Genomic DNA, 25,853 nt, shown 5'->3' on the forward strand with positions numbered 1-25,853 from the left:
GCTAATGCGGCCACCGTCGAATTTCAACTTTTCGCCGTAACCGTGCAATCGTAATTTTATTAATTATCTTATCCACGGCGCGTTAAGTGCGAGTAAAACGATAATCTTGGCACTCGCGGATATTCGGCAACGCCAAATTATCACGATAATGGTCGTACTATTGACCAATAACGCAAAGGCGACTTTTCCACTTTTTACATTCAAAAGATCGATTAGCGCAATCCTTCTAAATTCTTCGAAGGTCGCGAAAAATACAAATCAAGCATAAGCTCGAGCCACACGTGTGTATTTTGCGATCGACGCATTATGCCGCTTCGCTATATATGCGCCTCGGCTGCAGGCGGCAGTTTGCGCACTTGCGCCGCATTCGTTCCTCAAATCAAAAGAGGCTCTCTCTCTCTCTCTCTCTCTCTCGCGCGCGCGAACCTTCCAAAATCCTCATTGTATTGTAATTTTGCTGATACGTCGCATCCTATATACACCGCTTATAAAGCTTGTATTCAAATAAGTACGTATAACGCGAGGCGGTTGCTTCGGCAGCAGAATTATAAATCAAACGAACTTACCTTAAGTGAAGTTCGATTATAATTATATGAAATCCTTGTTTGAGTAATTATAAAGTAGTACATCGCCTTTCGATGGACTTCACCACGAATATTCAGAACAAAAAACGATCTTCTCATAACTTCGTGATGATACCGCTCATTTTTTAGAGAGATTGTAATCGCTATGTAGGGAAGGGATTAAAACTTTTCTTTTTTTTTTTTTCATAGGGTGGGTGATAATTACTCAAACAAGGATTTCATATAATTATAATCGAACTTCACTTAAGGTAAGTTCGTTTGATTTATAATTATACTACAATCCTTGTTTGAGTAATTATAAAGTAGTTGTTTAGAGTATCAATGGCGATTACATTTAAATGAAAATTAAAATTTTCCATAACCAACAGGAAAAAATATAACTTTATTTCATTAAAGACAATAAATTATAAACTGTTAAACAAAGTATTTAAGACAATACTGCACGAATAAACTCATCATCATTGTTCATAATTGGCTTATTATAAAATTTCGCGAACGCTGATGATTTTTTAGTCCATCCTGCAGAGGAATGGATAACACTCAAGTCCACACCTTTGCTATAAGCTTTACTAGTTGCAGCATGTCTTGTCGAATGACCCGAAAAAATAGAAATGTCAATTCCGCTATCTCCCAATACTTTCTTAATCCAATGACTCAAAGTCTGAGACGTTACTGGACTGAACGGTTTTTTACTTGATATAAATAATTTTTTATCTTGACTAGATCTAACAACTTTAGTTTTTTCTATATAAAATATAAGCGTAGTGGCAACACAAAGACTCAAATCGTCACTAAAGAAAGGAAATTGTAGTAATGGTTGCGCTCGACCAGCGGCAGAAGTTTTAATGTGAGCCGGAATTTCGATTTCTATTTTCCCGTTCCTTTCAAAAATATTATCAAGCTCAATTGATGCTAAAGTCTGAGCTCTTTGAGCTGTTACTATAGCAAGTAACGTTACAAGTTTCTTACCCAATTGGTCCAGAGTCAGCTGTTCTAATGGGTACCAATTGGATAGAAAATTTAAAACAACACTGACATCCCACATGCGCTTATATTTTGGATTAGTTGGACGCATACGATTTACACCTCGGAAGAAAACCGATAGGAGTTCGTTTTCAGTGATGCTGTACTCTAGAATGCGCGAAATAGCTGATCTCGCAGAATTAAGAGTGCCATATTTAGCACCAGCGTTAAATTTCGCCGTTAAAAATTCAATAATTGTCGGCACAGGAGCCGAAAAATGGCAAACATTTTTATTTTTGCAAAATTCAACCCATTCTACTAGCACAGAGCTGTATTGCTTGATGGTGTTAACCGCTAATCCTTCCATTAGTATTTCAATTGCCTCGTTGGTCATGCCTTTGTTCACAAACGACAACCTGATAATCTCCCTGCCAGCAGCGTAAGTCGATGCGCGAGCGGGTGTACAATTGTCCTACAAGGGGACAATAATAAGTTTTTGTTAGGTTGGAAAAACAAAGGTTCGTGAATTAACAATTTTTTGAAAATTGGGAACCAGGTTTGCGAAGGCCAATAAGGCACTACAACAATACCGTGAGCTTTATCATGGATGATCTTTTTTAAAACTTTGGCGATCGTAGCAAAAGGGGGAAAAGCGTAAAAATATATGTCTTTCCAAGAAATTGTCAATGCATCGATAGACTCAGCTTCCGGATCCCTATACCATGAGCAATAACGCGTACATTTTGAGTTAGTCCTACTCGCGAATAAGTCCACATCCGGTTTACCAAAATGGAGAACAATCCGACTGTACGCATAATTTGCTAGCTCCCACTCAGTGTCAATGTTTTTAATACGCGACTGAGCGTCCGCTTGTGTATTATCACGGCCCGGAATATAAGATGCGTACAGCCATAATGATCTCACCTCACACCATTGCCAAATATCACGCGTTAACTTATTATATTTTAAATGCCGCGAGCCGCCCATACGGTTGACATATGAAACCGCCGTAGTATTATCTATTCTCAATAATATCTCGCAATTAGATTTCGAACGAGCGAAAGATTTAAGAGCTAAGAAGACAGCAAGTAATTCTAAATAATTTATCGAGTGCAACTTTTCCTCCTCTGTCCAAAATCCGTGAATATTTTCCCCATTACATGACGCTCCCCAGCCAGATAAAGAAGCATCAGTAAAAATCACTAAATCAAATTTAAAAACTCGAATACGCTTGGAACTTATTGAGATGTTACGCTTCCACCACTCTAAGTCCTCTATCGTAGCACGCGACACACACATTTTCTTATCGAAGTTACCGCCATTTTCTCTCAACGCAGATGTCTTATCAATCTCAAAATTTTTTGTATACAGCATACCATATTCCACACCAGAGAATGCTGCAACTAGGAGACCTTGAAGTTGGGCATAGTCGCGAATTTTGTATTTTTTATTATAATTAAATTCATCAAGCTTCTGTATAATGCCCAACTTTCTTTTCTCAGTTAGTTCAACACTATATTTGATAGAGTCAATGATAAAGCCTAAGAATTTACAACGTGTAGAAGGAATCAAACTACTCTTCTCATGATTAATAACAAATCCAAGTTTTGTTAACAATTTCATTGTTACATTCAAATTTTTCACACAGTCGTCGAAAGAATTACCATATAATAACATGTCATCAAGGTAAACATTTGATCGATAACCTTTCGATCGTAAATGCGCAAAAACAGGTTTTAATAACTTGGTAAAAATAAAAGGACTTAAGCAAAAACCGAATGGTAAAGTAGTGAATTGAAAAAGGTTACCATTGAACTCAAAACGAAAAAATTTTTTACTGTTCTCCGATAAAGGAACAAGAAGGAAAGCATCCTTTAAATCAACAGTACACATAAAATCTCCACGATTTAAAATATTACATGCAGCACGTATATCTTCCATCTTGAAATGATGTGATTTCAAGTGCTTATTGAATTGCGTTAAGTTAAGAATAAATCTACTTGAACCATCCGGTTTTTCCTTCAAAAAATATGACGAAATGAACTCTCCCTTTACATGGTTACAAGGTTCAATCGCACCGATACATAACAATCGTTCTAGCTCAACAATGGTCTTAACAATCTCAGTCGACGATTTAGTACGCTCCTTATGAAAATTCGTTCGAGTGATAGGATAATCTAACATAACATTGAATCCTTTAACACAATTTAGTACAAACGGATCATTCGTAAAGTGATGCCACTCATCAAAGAATTTTGAAAGTCGACCGGCTGTTTTAATTCCTGTTAACGTCTTTGTTGCTGACGATACGGAGCTTGCGGAGTTTTTGAAAATTTGTTCTTTGCATTCGGAAACTTTCGAAATGGCTTGGATTCTTTCGAATTGGTATTCCGCTTGACCGAAGGCCGAAAGCTATTAAATTTTTTATTATTAAATTTTTGTTGACTAAAATCATTTTCTTTAATAAAGAGAAAATTCTTCGCGTCTCCCATTGATTTTTTAACCTCCAGAGCAAGGTCTTTGCCAAAGAGATACGAATCGGATTTCAAATTTTCAAAAACGTGCCTTAAGTTTTTCTTTACCAATGGAAAAATACAAGCTTTCCTTCCGCACAATTGATTGAAATGTAGCTGTGAAACAATTCTTCCAGCATCGTATAATGTCTCAAGCATAGATTTTCGATTTTTGATCGACGTATCGGATAGAAGCGATGAAATGACAATACCTATGGCAGACAACGCAGACGCCGCTGTATTTTGAGTGTTGACAAAATACGAATCGCGTTTCCTGTGTTTCTCACTTAACGAGCATAGAAATTCCTCGTTAAGCCTTTGAGCTTTTAACTCTGGTACGGGCTCATATTTTTCCAAAAGGCTATCAGATAACTTATGTTCTAGTCCATTTACGATTAAATTTTTCCATCTTACTATAAGCTCTTCTCTGAGCGAATTTTTCGCTGGTTGTGGCTTTGATGGGTCGACGCCCAGTACCTCCAGTGCATCTGCATCAAGCTCAATAATTTCCGCAGCAGCAACAACAGCAGTAGCAGCAGTCTGATGATGATGATCGCCGGTAGCAGCCGCATTACAGTCACTGTGCTTCACCGACAGGGCCGAGCTTGCGTTTGCAGCTGTAACCAATTTTGGTTTTGATGACACTGGAGTGTGCTCTAAATTGTCCTGCCTCTCGGACAGAATCTTTAGGCAGTAGCTCTAAAATGTCCTGCCTCCCGGACAGGATCTTTAGGCTTCATTTGATCAGTCCCGCCTCCCGGACGGGATCTGTAATTCCGCTTACCTTCCGTGCTTAACGAGCTGTCTCCTGACTGTTTTAGGTTATTGCGATCACCGCTTACACCGGCAGTAGCCGCAGAAGAATCTTGTTGAATTTCCCCCCTCTCTGTCGAGATGCTACGTGGGGGAGTATACGACGACGTATCCGACTCGGTTGAAAGATCGCGGCGATGACGGCTCCTCCGATGATTCCGTTCATCAGAATCGTGATAGCGATCGTGTCGGCTGTATTTGTCGTGATTGCGCCTAGAGCCTCGGCTTGCGTAGCTGCTATAGGAAGAAGCTCTACTATATCTTGACCGACGAGTCCTCGATCGAGATCGGGTACGAGATCTGCGTCTCTCGCCGCTCTCCTGATGTCTACTCGAATGATGATGTTGACGTCGACTCCTGCTACGACTCCTATTACGACTCCTGTTATGACTCCTGCTACGATTCCTGACCATTTTACGTTTATTAAAATAATTAACTTAGTGTAAAAAATTATAGTTTCCTGTTTAGGGTTATGTCAATTTTCAGTGGTCTAGTCCACACGAAAAACAATAATGAGCGGTATCATCACGAAGTTATGAGAAGATCGTTTTTTGTTCTGAATATTCGTGGTGAAGTCCATCGAAAGGCGATGTACTACTTTATAATTACTCAAACAAGGATTGTAGTATAATTAAACTAATTTGAATAAAGGCATAATACGCGGTTATGCATGTAAAGTGCGCTTCTCTCTCCTTCCTTTCTATCTCACTTTTTTTGACGCATTGCATTCGTATAATATGCTCTTTGGAGATGTGTACAGAAAAAAAGATGAGTTTTTGTCGTCTTTTTTTTGTTAATTCGTTGAACTGTGTAAGCTGCTGCAATACACACGTATGAGTTATTGGGCGTTGGTCATTCGAAACTTTTTGGTTGGTCAATCGAAACATTAAAATTTTTCGATTTATAAAAATTAAGTAATTTTTCGCCCAAAAGAACACTCGGAGCTTAAAAGTGCCTCGTAAATCGAAAACGAGGAATAAATCGGCAGATCGGCGCTCGCTGATATATACACGAGTGTATGATATACATACGCTATATACGCACTCTATATAAACTCGATTTGCAGCACCGGCGGCGGATTATAAAAGAAATTGTAAAACGAGAAACTATATATATACATGCGGGCCTCTCGGGCTCGACGCACTGCAATTAAACAAACGCGTAATAAAACATCTTCCCTGGCAGTCCTGTCAATTAAAGCGGTGGATCGATTGACACGCGTAGTACCCTATAGGTATTCGAACGAGAGAGAGGCGTAAGCGGAGGAAAGAAAGAAGCGAAAGGAGAATCGAAGAAAGAGAGAGAGAAGTCGCGCTCGCGGGGAAAAGAGGAACGAATAAGAGTAAAAAGTCTGCAAAAAAGAAAACAAGGAGTAAAGCAGTGATTTTAAGCAAGGATTGTAAAGGCCGTGACACGAGGAGGCCATGCTCGGCTTCGCACACACATGTGTATATATAATGTTCTCTCTCTCTCTCTCTTTCTCGCATTGCACATATATATATATGGTAGCTCGACGAGAGATAGAAAGAGATAGAGAGAGAAAGAGGGGGTAAGCCAATCCAAGACAGAGAGAGAAAAAAAGGAGTAAGAGTATCACACGGCAGTGAGCAATGCTCACGCGAACTGTCCGCGTAAACGTAGGTATATATCGCTTCTTCTTCTTCTTCTTCTTCTTGGGCTCTCGCTCGCTCGCGTATACACATATATATATACGCGAGATGAAATGCTGCTGCAGCTTACAATATATATAGCGTGGGATTCCAGCTACTTATCGTATTTCGTATTGAGATTCTTTGCCGCCGTTTCTGTGGCTGATGCTGCTGCTTTGCCTGCTGTGCGCAGGCACCGATCGGTACTTATATATAATGTAGTTTGCTTTACGTATATACAGGGGATTGAGATGAGTTCTTGCCTTGTGCGTGCACGCACACATATATTGGCGAGCTTTTGCCTTTGGCCCTACGCGCGTTCAAACGTTCATACATGCCAGCCGCGTGAATTAAAATTGCTTAATTGCTGTATGATTTGACGGCTATGAAGGCTCGAGCTGTATAATGAGCCGCTTCCTTCGACATTATCGCTGCATTAGCTTAAAAAGCTCTCGATTTAAAAACACGGCCGATCTATGCTCCTGCCCCGAATTCGCAGCTCCGCGTTATAGAGATACTTTACACGAGTACAACAACGAAAGGATCGAGCGAAAAAGTCGGAGTGCCGCACGCCGCACATTTGAATAAATCGGATATGCACGGCCCAGGTAAATTACTGCGGGAGATCACGTGAGCGAGCTCTGCTCAAGTTCGAGAGTCTCGCGCGCGTACACACGTCACCCATCTGTTGCTTATGATAATGCATAATATACACGTGTATTAGGGCCGAATTTGCATAGCATAAAAATTAGTTCGAGCTGTCATTGACGCGCGCATATTATTATATATATATTTTTCGGTGCAGCTCGATCGCGCGAGAAAATATATAACGAATATATAACGGCGATTGGGGCGCATATACGTTTGTCGTTGGCAGCTGCTGCTGCTGCTGCTATATAGGTGCAGGTTTATATAGAGACAGATCATTCGCGCGCGCGCGCGAGGCTGCCGCGCCGATAGCTTTCAGTGAAAAGAATCGCGAAGCTCATTGAACAGTCTCTCTCTCTCTCTGTGCACTGCACACACGTGCGTATATATAACGAGACGAGATAGGCGGTCTGTGCAGGCGATGTATGGAGTGAGAGAGAGAGACTATATGCATTTTCGAGAGTAGCGTCGCAGCTTTTATACGCGGAATCGAGATTTTCTGTGTGCGAAGCAATTCGCATTTGCGCGCCCCCGAGTGAAAAGAGAGTCAGCCTCTCTCTGCAGCAGCAGCCGATTCTTTGTGCACCAAACGAGAGAGAGAGAGAGAGAGGACGATTGTGCGTCGCGTTGATAATTCTCCAACGAACAAAGAACTCCGGACTGTGCGAGCGGCGGGCTTTTGTGCCACGAAAAATTCTGCGATTCGGCCGGGCTGCTGCTCTGCGGGCTGCATGCGAGTCTCTATCTTTCTGATGTGCTGTTACATATAGCAGCGGCAGCAGCGGTGCAAGCCGGGCCGAGAGTGAAAAACGCATATAGCAGTTACGATACGAGCTGCAGCACACGCGCGCGAGCTTTTATGCAAGCTGCGAGATAGGGGATGGACCAGCCGAATTGTCGACGTTTGATTTCTCTCTCTCTCTCGCTCTCTCGATGTTTCGCGTGTATGGCAAAAAGAGAGCGAGAGATAGAGAGAGAGAGAGCTTTTTGCCTATGTATGCCCCCCTTTTGGTCCTCTCGACAGTCAATTGACTCGAAGCAGTGTGAGAGAGTTCATACCACTGCTGCTGCTGCTGTATATTACATAATGCATCCCTACGTGCTATATATATATTTAAAATTAAAATGTATAATGGCCGGTGATAAGTTCGTGTTTTGTGCGCGCTACGCGTGTTTTTCATACTCCGGCGAGCTCGGCGTAATCATTTGTGCAAATTTTTTCACGCTATATTGTATGCAGTTCAGCGCATATGGTCCTTTGACTTTTCACAATTATTCTTATTATGATTTCGGCGCGCGAGCTTATCGGGAGGTCCGTGAGAGCTATTATGCAAAATGCGTGCTACGTATTATGCACTCTGTGTTCGATAAGAAAAAAGCTCGCCTATATATTAATGTATAGTAACGAGTCGAGCGCGTCGCCTAAAAATTGATAAGCTGCAGGTGCCATGATAGCAATAATAATAATAATCGTATAGTATTGGACCGTGTGCATATGAGCGCAAATATAGGCGAAAGGAATGCAAAAAATGTATTCTCGATTCGAATTAAAGGTCTTCAATTTAATTTGAATTAGTGACATTGTTTCAAAACTATATACTTTGACTTACGCGAACAGCAGCAGTTTGATGCTTCAAAAATATATTTATATTTCAGATTCTTCTCCACTTATTTTCACTGACAATCAGTCTATCGAGCAGTTGGACAATGGGTACACTTTCAACAAATATTACATTGTGTATGAAAGTAGAGGAAGCGTAAAAATCTGCATTTAAAATAATTAATTAAAAATTACAACAAGCTAAGGGATCTACTACCTTTAGAATTTTCAAAAAATTGATTTTTTTTTTATTACATTTTTGAAAAGTATATGTATACAGAAGTATCTTATTAAAAATGCATAAAGATTGAAGCGGTCTAACTGTATTATTAGTCGAATTTTACTTTGTCATTTCAGCGCGCTCAAATGCTAAAAAAATCTTAAATCGCGTTTTTCTCTAAACAAGGTTTTTCAACGGCACGTTGATGAAATCTCGAAAACTAATGAACCGATCCTTACGAAATTTTTACCAGACATTCTTTACGACTATAGCTATTGTATGAATTAAGGGTTTTTCAAAATTTTGATTTTAAGTATTTTTATTTGCTAGAAATTCGTGAATAAACGCGCGATTTTTTGTTGTTTTTGGAAAAATATCCGCCATTTTGTCAATTTTGCAAAAATCGAAAATCGTTCGATCCATACAATAGCTATAGTCGTAAAGAATGTCTGGTAAATATTTCGTAAGGATCGGTTCATTAGTTCCCGAGATTTCGTCAACGGCGCACAATCCTTTTTTTTTTGTACCACTTCTTCAAGTACATTTTTCATTGCTAAAAACGTGCAAAAATGAATGAAAAAAATTTTTTTAATACATTTCGAGAGTAAATTTACTACGTGTAACACCTCTTCTATCAATATTTATAATATAAACAATTATAACGTGAAATACTCATATCTTTTTGTATAAAAATAAAAGGAGGGCGAAATTTTGTGGGGAAATTAAAGAATTCAACGCAACGGTTCTTCGGAACCTCGCTAACCTGAGATACTCATGCCTTTTTGTAGGAAAATAAAAGGAGGGCAAAATTGTATGCGAGAAAAAAAAGTTCAATGAAACGGTTCTTCCGAACCTCGCTAACCTGAGATACTCATGCCTTTTTGTAGGAAAATAAAAGGAGGGCAAAATTGTATGCGAGAAAAAAAAGTTCAATGAAACGGTTCTTCGGAACCTCGCTAACCTGAGATACTCATGCCTTTTTCTATAAAAATAAAAGGAGGGCAAAATTTTTTGGGGAAATTAAAGAATTCAACGCAACGGTTCTTCGGAACCTCGATAACCTGAGATACTCATGCCTTTTTGTATGAAAATAAAAGGAGGGGGAAATTTTTTGGGGAAATTCATATGAGTTAACTCAACGATTCTATGGAATCCAGCTAACCTCAGCCTCTCATACCTTTTTGACGATTAGGTATGCGAGGCCAACCTAATCTATATGCAGAGAGTATGAGCTTATATCCTCTCTCTTTTACTTTACTACTTGCAGAGTTACAGCTGAAGGCACTCGCCATCTAGCGGTGGAGAGTGAATTTAATCGCGATTGAATTTCCATAAAATCTTTGAGCTATCAGCGCAAAAGTAAATAACAGCACGGCGATCTACAGCTTGCGCATAAAATTAGTAAATAATAATTTTTGAATTTAGCGTAAGTATTAGACACGCCAAAGCCCGCAGAATTTGTGTCCAGTGTATAAATATAAACGGCTGTCCTTCCCAAAGTCGTCGGACCAGGCATACAATGCAGTATATTACGGTAGAGTCACTGCGCTCCGGACTCGGCGCTATACGACACGCAATCGCGCTGTTTGGCCCGGCAAATCACGCGGCTGTACGCAATTACCGAGTGCGCACGCGGCTCGATGTACCTACACGTAAACGCGCTGGCCGTATGATAGATGCGCTCCGCGCGCTATACATTATGTTGTAAAAGTACGAGTCGATCGAAATTAAAGACAGGGACATGCACCCAACATGCAGACAGTGGATACGTACGTGTGTGTGCGTGTGTGTGTGCGAGTGCAAGCGAGCGGCGAGCGACCGCAACTGCACCGAGCGCTTACAGTGTAACGCAGTAGTATATAGAGACGCGATGAGTTTTTTGTTTCTATTCCTTCGAGCGGAAATATCGCGGCCATTTTGAATTTTCAATTTTCAACGCTCTAGTAAACGCACTCGACCGCCCAAATGCACCGTTTCTCGATTTGTTATATTTTAAGTACACCGCACAGCTTGAGCGCGGCGAGATGTGTTGTACGTACACGTGTACATAGGCATGTACGTAAACGCAGCGTAGCGTGTGCGAGTGTCTACGTGCGTGTATTGATATACATTTTCTTGTACACGGAACACGACTTCGCTGTAAACAATAAATGGCAAAAGATGGCAGGCACTGCAGATGAATGCGCTCGTTTTTCATTACATTCTTTAATTTCAGAATATTTGTTATTTTCTTGGTGGCGTGTAATAATTTTAATTTTAATTTGCATCTCATACACTTAGGGTGGCTGATATCGAATTTAACCGTTCAATCTCACACGGCGTAGAGTCAACGACTCTCACTCAGGAACTTGGGTTCACCGACGGAGAGACCGGAGGATCGATCTATCTACGCAGGCAACGTAAGTATTAGGAAACTCACAAAATTAGGAATTAAAATAATTTTTTTTTTTCATTCAGAATTTCTCACGATTATTGTTTATTCACAGGTCGATTATTCTGCCACCGTGAAGGATTTAAAAGAGCATTTTGACTGTGGACCGTCTAAATGCATATCTATTGCATGTGACAAATCACCGAACCTATATTGGCCAAGAATAGCGGCCTCGATTTAAACGAATTTATTTCAATTTCATCTGCAAGTACATGTAAATATCGCTGCCAGCCATCTAGTGTCTGAGTTGATCAATATTATATTTGTCTCACATTCCATAAAAATTCATCCGCTCCTTCTGTTATTTTTCTTATCAAATAGTTCAGATAATAAAGGCGTTGCATTTAAATTGATTAATAAAAATGGATATTTTTTATACAAATCAATTTGGCAACCCGAATTGAATTACTTTCTATCCAATACCAATGATTCCTATATCGAAATAAGTTATTTATATTAAATTTAAATCTCTCGTAAAAACGCGGTGTTAAAAAAAAATCAAACCAATTTCTTCCTGCAGAAATTCGATAATTGGTAATGTATTTGCGCAACATGGATTAATTAATGCGAACCAGCTGGAATTTTTCACTCTCAGCGCGCAAACAGAGCTTTCAACAAACACGTGTTTACATTGGATCAGCGGATCATCGTTTTTCCCTATTTCAGTTGAGATTGTTAGGTAGAACACGAAGTACAATTGCCAATTTCTTGAAATATTCGCTACGATCGCACCGAGTCTCGTTGTTCCGCGTTAATACAATTCATTCACTCGTTAACATCAATTCGCTCGAAAATGTCGATCTAAAATTCCTCTATTGAACCATTTTCGCACCCCCTTGCATAATACAGCCAGTGTATCCGCGAGTGCAACGAAATATAAGCTCAGCTCCGAGGCACGCGCGCGCGCGTTTCAATCCTATTGAATTCGCTTTACGTATGCACACACACACACATACAGAGGAATATTAATCGGTTAATCGTTCAATGCGGCGATGCTTATCGCGCGGCTAATGGATTTTCAGCTATGTACGTACAAAATACAAAATGACACACAAACACACGTGAGCGAAGCACTATAATAGTATAATCTGCAGCGGCTCCACGAATAGTTCACGACTATAAACACGCGAGTCCACTGGTGACGATGATCTCTTAACTGACGACCGTCGAAATTTTAAACTTTTTTTTGTCGTTCGCGAGTGCACGCAAATATTTTTCGCGCATATAATAGATATACGTACGAGACAAAAAAAGTTTCTTACGCATTCCCCCGCGATGTAAACCTTATTCGCATCGTCACTGCTCGCGCTCGCGTACTCGCATGTACTCGCGCGTATTCGTAGGATCGTTCGTCGCTGGTCGCGTCGCCATACACGAGAGCTCGAGAAAATACAGCTTGTCATTACAGTTGATTAATTTTATACGCCATGCGAGCGCTCGGAACTGCTCGCGTATTATATTAAAAAAAAAAAAATATGGCGAGATGAGTCACGAGAGTAGCGCCTTTAACGCTATACACATACAGCAAGAGCGATATAATGCACGAAGATAGTCGCGAGCTGATAAGAGTTTAAATAAGCCGTGTGGCAGCTTAGGAGCCTCAGCGCTATATACGGCCAATCAACACAGCGCGGCGCGGCTTCTTCGTATACTCGCGCTCGTTGGCGTCTTCATTCCTATACGTATACGAGATCGCGAAAGCTCGAGGTTTTGACGCTCCAGTTATGATCGTGTTGTCTCGAGCGATCGTATACACAAGAGTATATTACATTCATTATGCTCCCTCCCCCCCCGTCTGTGGAACTTTTTTCCTCGCGTTCGCTAACATTTTTTTCTGTTTATACGAGGGGGCGTGTGTAAAAACGATCATCGTGTATAATTGAATAATGCGTATACACGTCCGAAGCGAGACGCGACAGATCTCGCGCTGTCTTGCGGCTGCGGCCATTATTCTCTGGAGGTCTTTGGACCGTAATGACACGGCTCATCGAGACATCGCGAGTTATATAACAACTCGAAATTCGTTATCCACAAAAACGACATTTATACATTTAATGATTCGTGTTAATGCGCGCGACGAATTTCACGCGAATAACGTCAATTTCACGCCGACGATATTTTTTTTCTCTATTCAATTCAACTGCACCCCGAAGCATAATACGCTCAAAAGTTTCCCTGTATTTATATATTAAAAACTAAAAAATATTTACAAACTCCCGCCATTGTACGCTCGTTGCGATATTTTTAGTGACACGTGTACGTGTACATATTTTTTCCCTCGGTTCTCCGCGTCATCCCCGTATAAACTTTTCATTTAAATATAAATGAAGGTTGACCGGCGGCTTGCCTATGAATTTTATATAAAAAAAAAAGTTTTTCTCCATAAAACATGCACGTACGTCCAGAGAAATGAAAGGCCGTGTGTGTGTGAGTGATAAAAGTCGCGCGAAACTATTGACACTCGAAAAGTTAGCGAAAAACCAATGACAACCTCTTGTCTTCGCTGCTGCTGCTGCTGTTGCTGCTGTTGCCGCGGGGGACAAAGAAAAAGCGCGCGTCCGAGCGGTAACAGCAAACTTCACACGCGGCCGGTTTTTACTCGTGTATATTGTGGCAACACACAGAGAGACGACGACGAGCGAGTCGAGTCGAGCTTATACCATTGAAAATCAGCGTGAACGAACGCGGCTCTCGGGCCGATAGCTTCTGGTGATACGTTTTAACGCTCGTCGTCGTCGTCGTCCTCTCTTGTGCTTATATGCGCCCGTACACAGAGAAAGAGAGAGAGAGAGAGAGAGTGAAGGAAAGGGAAAAGTCGTCGTCGTCGACGACTGACTCTCTCGGCTATTCAATGTGCCGGGGAGTAGAGAGGCTGAAGCTTCTGCTGCTGCTTGTCAATTAACGAGCCGCACACTACGCCAAGCGCGCGCGGGGTAATCTTTCGAGCATCCATTACGCAGAGACCAGTGAATAAAAGGCCCCCGAGTGTGGAGAAGAGAGGAGAGCCCGAGCCATCATGCGAAATGTATCTGCACCCTTCCATCTGACTACTTTCCTTTACGTGTGTATACGATATAGGTATAGATGTGTGTGCAGTACTTTGCATCGGCAAAACTTTACCTCTTGCCGCATCGCCTATGTAGAGCAGCCTATGTATAGGTGTACACCTATATTCCATTCTCTCGTCACACGGGGCACGTCGAACCAAGTGAATTTCGTCGAGTGCTGGAGAAAAATTGAAAGAAAAAACAAGAAGGGATCGCGATTTTTAGCCCACGACGGCGGAAAATTTTCAGAAAAAAAAGCTCATCCCTCCCCCCGTCGGCCCACGTCGTCCACGAATTCCAATGTACGGTTTGTAAAACGTATAATACACTGTAACGTTTTGTACGAGAGATCCCGTATCGTCGCTGGATCCTGCTGCGGACGTTATCTCGCCCGTTTTTGCTCGATTGTTTTTGTTCTGTGTCATACCACTTGTGAAAATCTTTTGCTTCTGACAGATGTTGAGAGAGAGAGAGAGAGAGAGAACCTACTGGTGGTACATATACACAGACACAGACACAGACACAGACACACACAGGTCTCTCTCTCTCACTCCGTTGTTCGACGGATTGCAGCGGCTTGGAAAGTTTCGCCCGACTGGAAATAAAGAGTGGTAGTGTATGTATATAAAACGATAAACCCATACTACAGTTGTCAGAGAAATGAAAAGATAAAGCGTGTTTACGTGCGGGTATTATACGTATGCACGGTATCAAAAATTGAAAATCGTGTGGCCCTCTGTGTGCTCGCGTTTTCAACCCACGTAACGGGAAAGAAAATTTTTCCAAAAGAAAATCACGTGCAACGCTGTGTGAACTGTTTAAAGTAGAATTCAATTTAACCATTGATTGGGTTGATTTTTGATTGTAAGGGTGTAAAGTAACTGAATTAACTTATTAATGCAATGATCTCCCATACTAGAACGGAGGTTTTACCGCAACACATTAAAATGAACATTTTCAAGTATTAATCATAATTTCTCATAAATATTTACCAGTAAGTTTTAAAAATTCAAAAGATTCCTGTCATCAGTTTTTTTTTATTACAAGCTCTTTCTCAGCACGTTTCACATATCGTGAGACTTTTTTTCATTTCACATTTCTTTGATATAAAATATCGTTTACAGGTAAATATTTATTGTTAGTTAGACAAGAGAGCAATAATTTATAATGGCTTACTTCTTGGCTTACATTGTTTCGATTGAGCTTTCGTATCATTATTTGTAAATACTATAACATTAAATGCCTAGTCTGTTTGATGTGTAACATTATTACCAAAATATTAGTCGTTGATCAAATTCTAAACAAGAAAGATGGAATCAAGAGCTATCTTCAACTGTGCCGTAAGGTAAATTTCATTTTATGAGAATGAACTTAGAAAAATGACATAGCGTAATACTCAACAGATACTCAATTTTAAAATTATTTCAGAGTAAAAGAAGAACCTTCTGACATCTCAATCATTGAAAATGATTATAATATAATTGACAATACACTTGATGTCAACAATTTTCAATTCCTCAAACATCAGCAAGAAAATCAAGTAAGTATAATGATTGCTACATTATAGATTATTTATCAATGAACAATTTCGCATAAATTATATTTTATACAGATTCATGTGCTTCAAAAATTTGACAATAATCACGAAAGTGAACTTGATGAGTTGGCGATCGAGTTGGAATGTAAAGACATGAAGCCGAGCTTGGATTTATTAGCTGTTACGAAAATTGAAAATTGTTCTGAAGATCACTTGGCGGCTATTGAAAATAGTAACGAACATCAAACTCAAAACAAAATTAAATTAGAAGCTTTAGATGCAGTAAAAAAAGAATCGTTTGTGGACGACGCCAATCAATTTAATATGAACTCAAACTGTGAACTCAGCGAGCGAAAGAAAAGAAAAACAGTTGTAAAAAATGTGGATTATAATCATAAACTCCAAAAACATATTGATATGCCGAATAATAAAATCACATATCCTTGTGACACATGTGGAAAGGCATTCGCACATAAGAGAAACCTCAAAGTTCACATCGACTCGATGCACCATAAAATCACTCATGTCTGTGAAGTATGTGGAAAGTCATTCTCACATAAAAGTTATCTCAAGAAACATATTGAAGCGATACATAATGGTAAAACTCCGACATGCCATATCTGCGGAAAGACGTTCTCTCAAAAGAATAATCTCCAAACCCACATCGATTCAGTGCATAATAGAACGAAAAGTTACGAATGTGACGTGTGTGGCAAGAAGTTCTCGCAAAAGGGCAATCTTCAAACCCACATTGATTCAAAACATAATAAGATCACTCATGCCTGTGCTATATGTGGAAAGGCATTCAGACAACGGGAAGGTCTCAAATTCCATATCGACTCGGTGCATCTTAAAGTTACCCATAGTTGTGACAAATGTGGAAAGTCATTCAGACGTAAGAGCATTCTTAAAATACACATCGAATCGGTGCATCAGAAAATTATTCATACCTGTGACTTATGTGAAAAGTCATTCTCACTTAAAGATTCTCTCAAAAAACATATTGAAGCGATACATAATGGTAAAACTCGGACATGCGATATCTGCGGAAAGACGTTCTCTTACAAGGGTAATCTCCAAATCCACATCAACTCAGTGCATAATGGTAAAATCACCCATTCTTGTGATACATGTGGAAAGTCATTCAAACAACAAAAAGGTCTCAAATTCCATATCGACTCGGTACATCTCAAAGTCACCCATAGTTGTGACAAATGTGGAAAGTCATTCAGACGTAAGAGCATTCTTAAAAATCACATCGACTCAGTGCACCATAAAATCACTCATGGCTGTGACTTATGTGAAAAGTCATTCTTATTTAAAAGTTCTCTCAAGAGACATATTGAAGCGATACATAATGGTAAAACTTCGACATGCGATATCTGCGGAAAGACGTTCTCTCGAAAGAGTAATCTTCAAACCCACATAGTTTCGGTGCATAATAGAACAAAAAGTTACGAATGTGACGTGTGTGGCAAGAAGTTCTCGCGAAAGGATGTTTTGAAAAATCATATTGATTCCACGCATAATGGCATCACCTACCCGTGCGATTTTTGCGGAAAGACATTTTCCCAAAAATGTAATTTGAAAACTCACATCAATTCGGTACATAATAGAACAAAAAGTTACGAATGTGACGTGTGTGGCAAGAAGTTTTCGCGAAAGTTTGTTCTGAAAAATCATATCGATTCGATACATAACTGAATAAAAAGTTACGAATGTGACGTGTGTGGCAAGAAGTTCTCGCGAAAGGATGTTTTGAAAAATCATATTGATTCCACGCATAATAGCATCACCTACCCGTGCGATTTTTGCAGAAAGACGTTTTCCTATAAAATAAATTTAAAAACTCACATCGATTCGGTACATAATAGTCAAAAAAGTAACGAATGTGACGTGTGTGGCAAGAAGTTCTCGCGAAAGGATGTTTTGAAAATTTATATCGATTCGGTGCATAATAACGCCACCTACCCATGCGATGCATGCGGAAAGGCATTTATACGTAAATACTCTGTGAGAGCTCACATTGATGCGGTGCATAATAATCGAAAACTTCACAACTGCGATGTACGTGAAAAGAAATTTTCAAAAAGTAGTGATCTAAAACGACATATTGGCTCTGTGTATAATGGTAAAAAGCCTTACAAATGCGACGCAAATGGTAAGACATTCAAGCGAAAGGATATTCTGAAAACTCATACTGATTCGATACATAAGGGCATCACTTACTCATGTGATGTATGCGGAAATGTATTTAAGCGACGAGGTGATCTCAATAGTCACGTAAAATCGGCGCATAATAATATCACATATGCATGCGAGACGTGCGGCAAAAAATTCGGACAAAAGAGAAATCTCAAGAAACATATCGATATGGCGCACCAATCACGCATGAAAACCTTATAAAAGAAGAAAATGTAAATTCAAACTAGCGTTTTACAATCTGATGTATTTACTAATAAGATTAATTTATAAATTTGTATTTTTAATTATGTCATGAAATCCTCTAAAATTATGTTATCTGCGATTATGCTAAAACAACGTTGAAGTTTATCAAAAAAATTAAATTATTGTACAAAATTGCTCTAAATATTTTCAGTTTACGTATAAATACATAAAATAATAATGAATGCGAGTAAAACCATTCATAGAACACAGCAATACAATCTTTTATTTAAATTTAATTGTATGCTTATTATAATTTCAACTCTTTCAATTCCTGCTAATTTTACAATACTTGATTTTCCTCATCGAAAGGGGCACACCATAAATTTGATAGACGAGAAAAAAGCATACAATTCTCAGCATCACTTTGCGAAACTGCTTGTGTTTAAAAAGCCTATCGTATTTTTGAATCATCTGATAATAAATTGCAGAAAGATCGATACTTAGCAAATAAAAAAATACAATTGAAAATTCGACAATCGTTTATATCTTGAATAATTTCCAAATCCCTCGAACGATGATATAGAAATCATAAGAATTTAACCCTTTGGCGCGCTACGGTACGCAATCTTGAAGCGACACTTGTTTTCTAAACATTTCACAAAAACCAACCGAGTTTATACACAGCGGCGTAATGATATAGGTGAAACGAAACAAAAAGTATAAAAAAAAAAAAAAAACGAAGAAAATAACTTATACGCAGGAAGAACCGAGCGATAATGCTTTAACACGGGCTCAACGGCTGCTGCCGCTGGACGAATCGCGTGTCCTACAAACGACGCGGCGGCGCAACTCTAAACCGGCGCCTCTATATGCATGCATGCGTGTGTGTATGTGTGGGGGCGGCAGCGGCATTATCTCGGAGGCTAATCTAACGCTAGCCGGCCCGTGCGCTTATCGGTAATTTATCAGGCCGTAGGCATTAGCTACCTACTACTACTACTACTACCACTACTGCTGCTGCTGCTGCTGCTGCAATGGCGTGTGTGCGGCGCGCGAGCCTCGCTAAATTAATCATTATATGGAGCACACACACGAACTTGCACACAGACATTGGCCGCAGAGCTGCTATAATACTGTATAACGTCTTATCGCGGCTTGATTACGCAAGATGTAGTATCTCTCTGCGTATATAATGTGTGCATATGCATTACCTGCTACGAGGGCTGCTCGAGCTTCCGAATTCTTCGAGATTTTTTCGACCGCAGCCAAACTACTTTTTTGAAACTGGTATTCCACTGCACGAATTCGTAGAAGAAAACGACGCACTCGATTGAACTCGATAGGTTATTGCACTCACGTTGCACACACGAAACTCCACGAAAAACGATTGATCACACACACCCGAACGTCGAGTTGCAAAAATTTAAACATTTTAACGCACGAGACGCAGCTATCGAGGCGTTCGAATGTTACTGCCTCTCGTTCGGCGTCCACTATACAGCTCGGCCGACCGTTACAGACATCTGAATGGCCGTTGTGGACGAGCCGAGTGGCAAAGTGTTTATTAGAGGCATCCGCGATAATGGGCCGCGACATTCTGTCTGTATCGCGGATTAAATGCAACCGTTTATCTTCGCGAAAAACGCGGGGCGGTTACAGTGAGACGAAGCGTCGCCGGCCGGCATGGAAGTGCAATAAACTCGTAGTGTTTTTAGACTCGCGGCCGATTGTGATAGTGTTTTAAAGTGTGTGTGTGTGTGTGTGTGTGTGTAGTGTTAATTTGAGTGAATTTTTTAATAATAAAATCGAGTAGCTTTGATGAGCGAGTCAACGGCTTTTCGCGACGAACGAGAATCAAAGTGGCGGTTCGGTGCATAACCTATCGGAACGCCGATTGACGACGATTTAGATATTTCGATTAGCCACTTGAAATAAAAATGTCGATTGTCCGTGTCATTACCCGACTTTAATATTACTCGAAGTGTAAAATGAGTGTCGGTTGTAACAAGTGGCAGTGATGATTAGCGAATTACCGTTAAATTAGTGATCGCGCAGAAAAAGATGCATCGTCGACGCCCGATGAATATTCGCCACAGCAATTGGTAAATTATTTCATTCCTTTCAAAATTCAATTTTCTATTCCCAATGATATCGTGAAGGATTTCGATGCATCAACGCGATATTCACATTTTTAAACAGAGAACGCACTATTTTCATGAATTTCAACGCGCAAAGAAATACACTCTTATCGTTGCGTACGTTACAATTGTTTGTTTTCATTAGTTGCCTCATACCCTCTCGATCTTGTAGCAATCGAGTGTAAGAATTCGTCCCACACGTGAATACACTAAACATAGTCTGCTGCGACGGACTCTGTTTATTATCAGTGCTCGGCGGCCGGCACGCATAGTCAAGCTGACGAGACTCACAACAACGGCTCGTGCCGAGTTACAGTCCGTTCCGTTTTCGATACTCGTGTTGCGTCGTGGATTCTCAATTTTATCAAATAATAATTATAGCTCAGAATGCAAAACGGGCTTAGTGATGTACCGGTGAATCGTGCTACCTCGTCTTCTGACGACAGTGAAAACAAGATCTTGCTGTACGAAGAATTTGTGAGTTGATCTACTTGAATTATTCTGCACGCCGCCATTGTTTTGATTGTTGTGTTGTTGTATCATTGACCATTATCTTTCATTAAAGGTTCTTTGGAATCCTAAAAATGGAAAATTTTCTGCAATCAGCCTGTCGGACAATGACAAATGTATAAATAAGGTTGATACTCAAACGGCCAAGCTCAAAATTACATCTCGCATTTTCAATGCTGTGCCCAGGATTAGAGTTCGAAAGAATTTGATCAAAATTTTTGATAATTTTGAGCCAGCGCAAACATCTGAAGAAGAAGTCAAAACATTAACAAATGAGAATATTCAAGATAGTGTAAGTGTTGATAATTTTGAGCCAGAGAAAACGTCTCAAGAAGAAGTCAAAACATTTATAAATGAGAATATTCATGATAGTGTAATTGTTGATAATTCTGTGCCAGAGAGAACATTTCAAGAAGTAGTCAAGAAATTTACAAATGAGAATATTCAAGACAGTGTAAGTGTTGATAATTCTGAGTCTGGGCAAACATCTGAAGAAGTTAAAAACTTAATTGATGAGAATATTGGAGTTGGTGTATGTGGACAAACAGAATCAAAAATTGTTGTCAAAATTGAGGATACTGGCGAATTGAAAGCTCATTGTGAAAAGCCAGTTATTGAAAACTGTACATATAAGCGCTTTGAGTGTTACCAGTGTAAAATAAATTATAAATCTCATTATCATGTGCAAAAACATATCTATCTTAACCACAATGGTATTGGATTTTATGAGTGTCGCTTGTGCAAATTAACATTCAATTGCTCTATTAGATATGGTTCAATAAGCATTAATTTATATAAAAATTTAAAACATGATCCATGTGACTTATGTAAATCTTTTTTAAACTTTGGATGTGCCAAATGATAATTGCTTTATTTTGCAAATAAAAAATTTTCTAAAAACTAATAAAATAAAAATCACTGACCAAGTAAAAATATTAATTCAGTATTTTGCAGTTAAAAGCTTAACTTGAATTATTCTTGAATCTAAGAATGTATAAAGATTATATTGTGTCAACTGTGAATTCTAAGTGTTTACTCTTGTAGAGTACATCACAATTGAAAATTGTCAAATTTAAGCAGTATGGGTAGATTCGACTCAAAGTTGGATTTTTATGTTTAAGTGGCATTATGGTTTTTTGAGATGACAGTGGAAAAATGTTAAAACAATAATTTTAAATGTAAAATTTGACAAGTAGTTTACATTTGTTATCAAAATTCAAATTCACAACCTGGAACCGCTTAATTTATCAGAAGTTTTGATGAAAGTAAAAAAACTGAGTTTTTTGTGTTCATCGAATAAGATAATATTGAAAAATGTTTTCTATACTAAAATTTTCCATCAAATTGATTTCATCATACTGTCTAAAACCACAATTTACTAGCATCCAAAGGAATGCTGTCAGATTCTGTACTTCTTAATGTACTCTTTGAAAGTACGTACTCAATCTAGATGAAATTTTTTTGACAGCCATGTTTGACATGGAATGGCCTATAAATATGTTGAAAATTTCCATCTCAAACACTTTATAGACCTATTGATTATAATTCAATGTATGTGTAACATTTTTCTCTAATTTCAATATGAAAGAAAGACTAAGTAGATTAAGATCTTTCACAAGTACCAAAAGAAAAGATTTAGCGTTCAATTTTACAGCAAGGTATTGAAAATCATCATATGTGTGGTACAACGATGAAAGAATACTTTGACGCATGGTCAATGAGATCCAGCTCATTATGCCATCCTTGGTAAAATTTTCCTACTATTCTATCAAAGTAATCATTTCCAAATCATGAATTCTTGATCATGACTCAAAGCAAACTTGTCTCTCGGCGTAACTCTCGAAAAAAGTCAACATACTTTTTAGGGAAGAAAATGTTTCGTTCGAAGCTCAAGATTTTTCTGCATCTCTCCCCCCCTATCATCATCGACACATAATAGATAATTGCATATATACGATACGTGTAAGCATATTTATACACGTGTTCGAGCATCGCACAGGAATATAACTATGGAGTATATTGCGCGCAGAGATGATCGTCCACAGAGGTTGCTCGTGCGCGCGGGGAGGGCGGAGAAAGGTAGATCGCGGCCGGAGTGTCGATACGCCCTTGGCGAGTCGTTAATTTACGTCGACGAGGGCGCAAATCCGTTAGCAAATTCGCGCCAGCTCTCTCTCTCTCTCTACGGAGCTCGCAGCGCATGAAGGAGAGAAGGCGGGAAAAAGAATATCACACTTGAGCTGTCCGTTGGCGCGCGCGCGCGAGCAGTTCCTCGTTATCTCGACTGCAGGCTGGCTTAGTAGTAGTGTACAAGCTCTTTCTCACTTTGACTCGTTTAATAAAGGCACTTATACATGCGCGTGTATACTATATACACGTGCGGTTGTGCACGGCCTACCACCCCCTTGGCTGCGGCCTATAAGCAAGCTCGCAGCGCAGCAGAGAGCTACACCGAGAGCAGAGCTACGATCTGACCTCTCTGTTTTTCTCTTTATATATTATATACGTACGTGCATATGCGCACGTACGTACACACGTATAGACATTTTTCATACCTTTTGTCCGTGGCTCTCTCTCTCTCTCTGTGGCGCGAGAATCGTACATACGTATATATACCGATCGCCGTATTGGGCCGGAGCGCCCATAAATCGCTGCAGCGAGCGAGCGAGCGAGAAAGAGAGGAGAACGCCCCCCTGCAGAACGCCCCCCCATTAACTTTTTAATCTCTCCCGAGGCTGTATCGCGCAGATATTGCTGTAAAGAGAGAGAGAGAGAGAGAGAGAGAGAGAGAGATGCACACAACTGCTGCAGCACTACCGATCCGCTGCTGCTGCTGCTGCTGCTGTTGTAACTTTTTGTGTGCTGGTGTACAAAGCTCTCTCGAGCCTGCGATATATACATATATAGGTAGAAGGAGGGAAACAGCAAGAGAGAGAGAGAGGCTGGTTAGCGCAAACTTCTCCTTTGCCAAGAAGAGACGCGAGGCAGAGAGGACGAGAGAGAGAGAGAGAGAGAGAGAGAAAGGGTATTATACACGCCACGCCGTCTGGCTCGCTCTCTCGCGTGCACCGCCGTGTCCTGTGCACTGCACAGCCACTACTGTCAAGCGAAAGTTTGTATTTCTCTTAATGCGATGCAGCACCGAGGCCGCATTATATACATACAGCCGCGCGCGCGGGGCCCTATTATTCTTATTGTTTTATTTTCGCAAAAACCAGCGAATAACGTGTACGAAATAAAACTCCGATCCTTTTTTTCTGCTGCTCGTATACTTGTACGTATATTTTTTTCCCTCTTATTATGCTAATCGAGTTCTTACGAAATCGCGAAATACGTGCAATTTTACGACCGTAACTAATGACAAATGTGTCTTCGGTAGTATACGAATTTTGGGGTACTTTTTCGAAATCTCGGGTAAATTTATTCAAAGCACTTGCTCGGTATTAATTGCGTATACCTCGCGAACGAGAAAATAAATTAACCTTTTTTTTCTTCGGCCCTCGAAACTGGACTCTCTCGGTAGATTGATTTTCTTCGTCAATAGTTGTGTACAAGATGTACGAGCAAGAGCACAGCACACGCACGATCGCCTTATTTTTTAATTAAGTTTTCGAACCTCGCGCAGGACAGTCTTCGATGTATACTCTCGTAATGATTTGTATTAATTCATCGTTAAGAGGGCCTTATAAAGAGCAGTGCTGCTGCTGCTGCTGCCCGCACGAAAGGACGAAAAAAAAAAAAATTTCCAATCAAAAAATTCGTTTTAGCCGAAAAAGTCGTGTGTGTGTGTACGCAATCGGCGCGAGTGTCGTGCGTATAAAGGTCTTCTCGCGCGTGCTATGCCACCCAATAATATTACAACCCGTCCTTATATATATTTTTATATAAACCAATAACTTTTCGGAGAGTTGAATCTCATCATGTGCGCCGTGCGCGCGCGAGTATTAATCGATTCTGCGAGAGGAGCTCTTTACAAGCCGAGCGAGCGAGCGAGAGCGAGGTGCATATGAGCGACGCTGCGCGGCCTCGTATAATAGTTGGCTATATATAAAAACAACACGTTAAAGCGGCGGCGACGGCGGCGGCAACGCGGGCCCGCTGCATCTTCTTCCTTCTCTTCTCTCGTCGTCTCTTCTCTTCATAGAAACGAGTGCGACGCGACGTTATACGGTTGCCTTTTTTTTCTCTCTCTCTCTCTCTCTCTTCTCTCTCTTTCCATTCATCGATACGAGGGCTCCTCCTCTTTTTCCTCCTTTTAATTGCCGGCATAATTTATATACGGGAAATATTAGAATCGTGCGAAAGCCACATTAAACTCTCTCTTACTCTCGCGTGTGTGTGTGTGTGTGTGTGTGTGTGTGTGTGTGTGTGTATGTCTACCTGCGTGTGCAATATCAGAGTCGCGCACGGCCCTGTAATTATTGGCCAAATATGAAAAAAAGCCCAGGATAGATCGACAGAACGGAGTATATGAGGAAAAGGAGAGAAAGATTAATCTGCGTTATATGCACCAAGCCGCATGAGATTGATGCGAAAAGAGACGCGTCTGTCTCGGGGGATAGAGAGAAGATCGATTCCTCCGCCCACCCTAACGAGATTCCGTCCCTTTCCGTCACTCGAGCATTAACAATAATAATATGCCGATATTGGCTAATTATCGTGCGCTCGGCTATACGTGCGTCGTCTCCAAGCGTAAGGACCTATATGCAACGACCTGCTGCACACACACACGCACGATATGCAGCTCTCTCTCTTTCGAACCCCGAAGGAAATCGAGCGTCGGAGGAAGAGAGAAAAGGATCTTGGCTCGTC

The 25,853-nt window shown here is 40.2% G+C and overlaps 3 protein-coding genes across 3 annotated transcripts; 2 read left to right on the forward strand and 1 right to left on the reverse strand.

Moving 5' to 3' along the window:
• Nucleotides 1–3,756: 3,756 nt before the first annotated feature.
• On the reverse strand, nt 3,757–5,384 carry LOC106654578. Its single transcript, XM_023459145.1, has 2 exons — nt 4,845–5,384; nt 3,757–4,677 (listed from the first exon to the last, which is right to left on the reverse strand). Exons 1-2 carry the CDS (start codon nt 5,284–5,286, stop codon nt 3,833–3,835), a joined length of 1,287 nt encoding a protein of 428 aa, XP_023314913.1. The 5' UTR covers nt 5,287–5,384; the 3' UTR covers nt 3,757–3,832.
• A 10,269-nt stretch (nt 5,385–15,653) lies between these two features.
• On the forward strand, nt 15,654–18,901 carry LOC106654961 (zinc finger protein 585A-like). Its single transcript, XM_014375131.2, has 3 exons — nt 15,654–15,813; nt 15,897–16,008; nt 16,081–18,901. The coding sequence occupies exons 1-3, from the start codon at nt 15,779–15,781 to the stop codon at nt 17,707–17,709; spliced, it is 1,776 nt and encodes a 591-aa protein (XP_014230617.1). The 5' UTR covers nt 15,654–15,778; the 3' UTR covers nt 17,710–18,901.
• Nucleotides 18,902–20,798: 1,897 nt separating this feature from the next.
• On the forward strand, nt 20,799–21,903 carry LOC106654579. The gene is made up of 2 exons (XM_014374503.2): nt 20,799–21,008; nt 21,097–21,903. Exons 1-2 carry the CDS (start codon nt 20,919–20,921, stop codon nt 21,901–21,903), a joined length of 897 nt encoding a protein of 298 aa, XP_014229989.1. The 5' UTR covers nt 20,799–20,918.
• Nucleotides 21,904–25,853: the final 3,950 nt, after the last annotated feature.

This window comes from Trichogramma pretiosum, unplaced genomic scaffold, assembly GCF_000599845.2.
Source record: "Trichogramma pretiosum strain Unisexual culture from Peru unplaced genomic scaffold, Tpre_2.0 scaffold23, whole genome shotgun sequence".
Lineage (NCBI taxonomy): Eukaryota > Metazoa > Arthropoda > Insecta > Hymenoptera > Trichogrammatidae > Trichogramma > Trichogramma pretiosum.